Genomic DNA, 6810 nt, shown 5'->3' with positions numbered 1-6810 from the left:
CGGGAGAGGCTGAGAAGGAGTTGGGCCGGGGCTTAGGTTCATCCCGCCCCACGGGAGAGAGCTCCCCCGGGGAACCTGAGCCCGAGACCCGCAGGTCAGCGATAGCTGAGAGAAAATGCTGAGAAAGACGGGGTTTGGCCACGTTGCTGTTTTGGGCTTAAGTGTTACAGACGAGCATTAGTTTAAACCTCCTGCGCGTGTGACTTTAGGATCGGAAGTAAAAATCTATATTCCTTTAAGTCAATAAATCTCTTTTGTTCACCTCATTGAGTTAACCACTGCTTGGTTGTTTTTCTGAACCGATCTCTTTAGTGTTTAAAAAAAAAGAGAAAATATAAATGCACAGGTGAGGATGAGCTGAGAGACCTCTGTCGGTTTCAGCGAGGTGGTATCTGATGTACTACTCTTGCATACTCTGCTCTTCAGCAGATGTTTATCTCTTCTGATAGACTTTCAATGAATGCCATGGCCTTTAAGGGTAGGCACTTCTGCTGTTTTACTGTTTTTATGGTTGGCAATTCTTACATCTCACCTAAACCTCTGCTACAGCACAAATCAGTGTCATCCTGTGGGCACAGAGAACACTTGCTTTTTGTCCTTAATGAGATGCTTTCATTGTTTTTTGTATTTTTTGCTTCTTCAGTTTTTCTTTATGGTGACATATGTTAGTCTTTTACACTTTCTAGATAGTATTTTTCCTCCCACTTTTGTCCATTTTTTAAAACACGGTAATCAAAAGTAGATATGAGGTCTCGCCAGTGCCAGCTGGTGTCTGATCTGTGTCTGAACTATGGCTCTCTTGTTAAACACCCAAAATGGTACTTATCTGGTCATATAGTTAACACACATAACCCGGCAAAGGTTTATAAACTTCCATGGACTCTTGCTTTCATTCAGGAGCAGTAGACAGGTGCTACAGGACTGGGCCTGCAAATCAAAAGGCACATTAGTCATTTGACTCAATAAAAACTTCAGCTACCTTTTCCCTCGCCCCTAGTCTGCCCTGTTTGTGTCTCCCCAGCTGCAGCATCCAAGTGCCGAGGTGAGAGAGTATGCCTGTGCCAGCATTTCCAAGCTGTTGCAGCAGAAGCACGTAATCCCAGCCTTTCTGCAGAGAGATGTTGTCCGGTGTTTAGGACCGTTGCTGATGGATCACAGTTTAGCTGTCCGTGAAACAGCCGCAGGTGCTCTCCGGTGAGCAATTCTTAACATTGTTAGAATGAGGTCCTCCTGGAATGGTGAAGAAAAGAGCGGGTTTTTGCTGTTAAAAGCTGTGAGCTTGAATGCCAGCCTCTCTTGCTTTAACTCTGTTTTGAGTAACTAATGCCCATGTCAGTCAAAGTCCCTGAGAGAGGAGTTTTTCTTGCTCATTCCTGGAAAGCATTTTATCTGATGCAAAGCATTTTTTTTCCCTTAGAAATCTGAGTGCTTGTGGAGGATTTGAAGTCTGTGATGACATGGTGACAAAAGACATAATGACTCCCCTTGTTGCACTTCTGAAAGAGGTATGTTTATTCTGATTTTACAACTGATCGAGCCATTGAATTATCCTCGTTTCAAAAATAGTTAGTTTTTTCTAGCTATCATCAGGATAAGATATTTAAAAGATCTTTTAAAAGAATGTATCTAATAGTACAACAGTTATTCCAGTGATTTTGAACCACTTGCTTCTGCCCTCTGACCAGCTAACTGAGGTCTGTGGTGAGGTTTGCTGTCTAGGATAAACTTTGCATAAATGGTCTGGAGATTTTGGGTCTGGATCATCAGTCAAGACAAGTCTATTCTGTCAGTCGATATCCAGATCCAACATTTACGTTGCAACAGTATTCTAGTGAGGTTTTTTTGATAAACAGTGTTGTCTACGTGAACACTTGGATTTTGAGTTGGGTAGTTACTGCTATTGTAGAAGAATCTGTACTGAATGCTTACTCTTTGTTTGGTCCAGGTATTGCAGTGCAGTTTGGAAATTGCATTGAATTCTGTCGTCTGCTGTCTTTCGACGAGCAGTCTTGAGCAATACCATCATTTTCTGTATGTTTCTTCCCCATTTTAAAATGTGGGTAGTAGCATTATTGTAAAGTGCGGGACAATGCTGGCCGAATTGATCTGTGTCGTTAGAAAGAGCTGTTGAAAACTGCATACAGACTGTATTAGCAAGAAGCAGCATTTCAGGTTCTAAAATTGCTAAGTAATTCTTTATTAAAAAGTGCTTCTTGCAAATACTGCAGGAGTCTTTCTACAAGAGAAAGAACGTTATCAATGATTTGGTTCCATTGTTGCCCTGTTCATAGAGAACAGGAAACTAGTCAGGTTTTCTGATAATAACCACTTCATGAGAGATCTCTCCATGAACTCTGCTGCTAATGTTTTTAAGCTTTTGCTTCTCTTCTTGGCTTGTTTGTTTCCCAACCCTGGTTCTCTTGTTTGGTTGTAGTGTAGCGCTGGACTAGATGCTAACCAGCTCTCTCCAAAGAAATGTAGAGAGAGGAACAAAAATTATGTTGAAGACATAGCCAATGAAGCTATTAATTTGCTGTGGAACGTATGGTAAGTGCTGTGTAAACACTGGCTTTTTAGAAGAGCTAAATTAAATAGTTTCTGAAAAATAGCGTGCTTATTGAAGCAGAAATGACTGTCCTTGCAGTTAAATTAGGGGTTTATGTTGGAAATACCAGGTGAAGGAAGAGAAGCAGCAATGCTATTAATACAGAAATGGCTATAAACACTGAAGTGATACAAACCTGTTCTGAAAGTTGTCCTTGAATTTTGAGTTACTTCTCTTCATTTTGTAACAACTCCACGTTATTACGCATTTTGTTCCACACAGAATTTTGTTTTGTGCTGTAGAGTGTTTTGGTGGAGCTGCCTGTGCGTCTGTGCTGTGGCTGCTGGCTCGAGGCCTTGTTTGTAAATTGTATTTTTATTTTTTTAGGGATTGGAATCTAGAATAGTACAGAAGCTGCTTGCTCAGCACCTTACACAGAATGCGTGATGCTTTGTAAATCTGACTCAACAATGTTTTGTGTTTGGTTTTTTTCATTATTGCTTTCATAGACGTAAGTGCTACAGGAACTATAATCATTAAATGTGCTATAAATCACTTCTGTGTTTTGAACCTTGTGGCAATGACTGAACTGCTGACTTCATTGCAAAGTTTGGTGCTGATAAAATTTGGGCTGGTGTTGATGTTGAGACACAATACTTTCAGAAATAAATTTTTGAAGACTTTTGTAGCTAGCTAGGTCCTGTGCTTTTTTAGTTGGAATTTGTCTTTTATCAATACACTAGTATTAGAATGGGAATAGCTGTGAAAACTCAGAGACACAAATGCTACTGTTAGATGATTTACTTAAATGTCGCATTTGGCATTGGTTTATCATGCATTTCTGAATGTTAAGAGCAGTCATTTTCTAGAGGAAGTGACTACTGATGTAAGAGGCAACAGCCTGCTCCATTGTCAGTGGGTTTGTGGGTGAAATTTTCCCTGGCTGCAAAAAGCCCGGGGCTGGCTTGTAGCCCACGGCTCTAAAAGCTGCCCTTCACACTCTGGCTGCATGAGGCAGGTCTCGGGCTCCCAATACTGTGTGCGAGGAAGCAGCTGGCTGAAACCTGCTTCTGTCAAAGGTGTCCAGAGCGTTGCAGCTTCTCTTTCTGCATTTTATGTAGAGTCAATCGTAACCTCCATAACAAAGGATAACTCTTTGGCTAACGTGTAATGCTTAGGTAGGTTTTTAAAATCTGAGTAGTAGTGAGTACATGTTACTTAAAATGTTTTTACAGTGTTTTTTTTCTGGGAAAAATGTTTTATTAATCTTTTTCATGCATTAGTGAATGCAACAATACCGCAGTACACATATTTAATAAAGAAGGATGTCTGGAGGCTGTGTTACATTACATGAAGAAGTTTTCTACAAATGTGGATCTGGCTATTTCAGTAGGTAAGTGGTCAAAAGATAAGGATTTAAAGATCTATTTTTCTTTTTTTCTTCAGTATGTGGGCGTGACACTGATGTCGCATCCATTGCATCATGTGCCTGCCTTAGCGTTACTTAAACTGTACATGGAATATTCTTCAAATTCCTTTCAGAGGCTGACATCTGTTGTTCTTGTTTTCAGTCAAAGGAGAATGGCTTATTGGTGGTTACATGGGAGGAATAAAATTGTGGAAAGGAAGTCTTACCTGGAGACTGTGCTTTTTCACTTTGTTTTCTGGTTTTGATAATGAAGGGCTTAACTGGTAGAGCAAAGGACATAATCCATATATAAACCCCTCAAACAACTCCCTACCTCTTTTCTCCACGTCAGTGTACAGTGGAGAAATTGAACTTTGAGTAGGTTTGTGTAGATGAAGTGAATACAACTAGTCCCATGTCTGAATGTGGTACTGTCCTCACCTCTTTATGTACAGGTTTGCCATAGAATGGCTTTTAATCTGAAACGCAGCTTGCGAAGGACAGTGTCACACCGTACAGGATGCTGCATGCAATGTTTTGTTCCTGTGCCTGTGTTTCATTACTCCAACTTTGAGGAAGATAATGCTTTCTCATTAGGAGAGTGAAAGCTACTGTTGGGTTTGTTAATTATCTTTGTTGTTTGCTGCAGCAAACTGCTTGCAGGCAGTGACAGAAGATAATCCAGATCTTCTTTCTTCATTTAATGCATCTGCACAACAAGTATTGGAAACCGTGATGTTGTGTCCAGACAGCACAATGAAGCATGTCCTCCTGAGAACGCTGATAGCAGGTACGGTGCTCAGGGCCTCCTTGGTTTTGTGTTGGAGAGCACGGCAGGGAAAGGGGTGTGGGAAGGACAGAAGGCTTAGTCTTCCCTGCTATGGCCTGGACATCTGATCCACAAGGCTTGTATAGATGGTTCATGAAGTTATTTCTGACTTTTGGGGTTGTGTTTTGGAGGGAGCAGATACCTGCAGCTAGTTTTAACAGCCTTAAATGCTTGATTCTGAATTCAGTACCTGCCCAGTGATAACCCATTCTAATTGTTCATTTGGTTTTCAGCAGTGACACGAGTCAATAATTAGCAGTACAGAAATTGTTTTGATCTTAATAGGTTTCGCTTTTTATCTCAGATTCTCTACCTTGGTTTCTTCTTCCTGCCATAAATGCTCAAACATGGTGATTTTTGATACTGGAGTGTAATAAATTAGTTTTGAGACTCCTTAGAAAATTCTTCTCTCATGTGGATTTTTCACAGGTAAAAAGCATCACCAAGGTCGCTCCACATAAATACTCTCTGTAGTAACATGCTGAAATTTACTTGAGCTTAAGATATGGGCAAAACACAGTTCCTACAGATTAAGTATATGAAATGCTAAACAAATAATACAAGTCTGTAGAGAAAAGACTTGAGCATTCATACTGAAATATAAGCGCCAAGTATTTTAAGTAGTGGAAGCTGTACCCTTACAAAACATATGGCTATTACAGAGCTGGAAATTGAATATTTTAATAATTTTTGTATTTCAACTATCTTGTGTTTAGGCACTACCTGGAATATCAAGGATACCATTCCACCGGGCAGCCTGGGCAGCGTGGTTAATGCAATCCTGAAGATTTTTTCAGAATCGCTAGCAATAGATGCTGGCGAAATGATTATTCGTATGAATGAAGTTGAAAAAAACAGGTTAAAACTTGCTGCGGAGGCAGAAACAGAGGAAGGCATGAGTGACGTTATAGACAATTGTGTTTTGAGTGGAGATGATGGCATGGAGGAAATACCAAAAGGAAAAGTCCGGAGAGAAAATGACATTTCAGATCTACTTCCAGTAAGTGTGGCTGGCTTCTCCACTGACACCCTCGTGCTTTTGGCTGAGCATCGGCCTGGTCTTACCTCAGCAGTAGCCGGAGTAAACTTCCTAGGAGTGTTCCGAAATCTTAACTGCCAAACAGCTTGACTGTTTTAGCTAAAACTCAAGGATGAGCATGGAGAATTTCAGCACAGCTTGTGCCAATGTGATCAAGTTGCACGGCACATCAGGAAAGTGCATTTCCATTTTTTACCTCTAGTGAAAGGCACAGGCTTATCTGACACTTCTACCTGTAGCTACTGCAGGAAGTCCTGATTTCTGAGTAAGGCGAGAGAGGTTTTTGATGGTGGTTCCTATTCAGTCGTGAGAGGAGATGGCTCAGAGATTAGCAAATGCGTTTGCTATTGTGCACATGAAAAGAATAACAGAAATACATATTTCTGTTAAGGCTTTAGCTGAACATTAGGTAATCATTTCTGTTACAACTTGAGTGCAGGTGGCCTTTCTTGAAAGTAAAATTTGTTCTGAAACATACAGCAGTAAGATGATAGATAATGCCTCTTAGATTTGTGGGATTTTTTTAAAGTTTTGATATAGGATGAGAAGAGGAAATGGCTAGATTGTATTTTTGGCTCGAGTACTTTAAATGCACTGAAATTATGTTTTGCAAAATTAAATGTAGTTCATGTTTTCATTTTTTAGTCTGATAAGTGGGAACTGAACGAAGTGACAGCTTTACTGATGGCTCAGCAGACTGCTCTGGAAATCATTGTTAATATGTGCTGCAGCGAAGGTTTGTAGGAATCTCTTTCATTGCAAGTGCAGTGGTGCATTTTGTTTCTGGAATAGGTCACGTTCAGTTTGCTGTTTGGTGATCTTAGCTTTTAAGGGTAAAAGCATATAGATTTACTGACCCTGATACCCTCATCTTGAGTCCAGGTTGGATTGTACTTGCTATTACTAATTTAAGTGTGATTTTATCATTTAAGTAATTCCTGTTGCTTCCCTATGTTTTTGCATGATATAGAATCATAGAATCATAGAAT

General features: G+C 40.2%; 1 protein-coding gene across 1 annotated transcript; it reads left to right on the top strand.

The window, feature by feature from the left end:
- Nucleotides 1-1009: 1009 nt before the first annotated feature.
- HEATR3 (HEAT repeat containing 3) lies at nt 1010-6557 on the top strand (the record flags this gene model as incomplete). Its single annotated transcript, XM_009867329.1, has 7 exons — nt 1010-1194; nt 1418-1505; nt 2435-2547; nt 3829-3938; nt 4603-4743; nt 5499-5782; nt 6467-6557. Coding segments are annotated over exons 1-7 (874 nt in total), but the record flags the coding sequence as incomplete, so codon positions are not given.
- Nucleotides 6558-6810: the final 253 nt, after the last annotated feature.

The sequence above is a fragment of the Apaloderma vittatum genome, unplaced genomic scaffold (genome assembly GCF_000703405.1).
Source record: "Apaloderma vittatum isolate BGI_N311 unplaced genomic scaffold, ASM70340v1 Scaffold43963, whole genome shotgun sequence".
NCBI lineage: Eukaryota > Metazoa > Chordata > Aves > Trogoniformes > Trogonidae > Apaloderma > Apaloderma vittatum.
The sequence above is the reverse complement of the archived record's forward strand: the minus strand, read 5'-3'. Positions and strand labels throughout refer to the sequence as shown.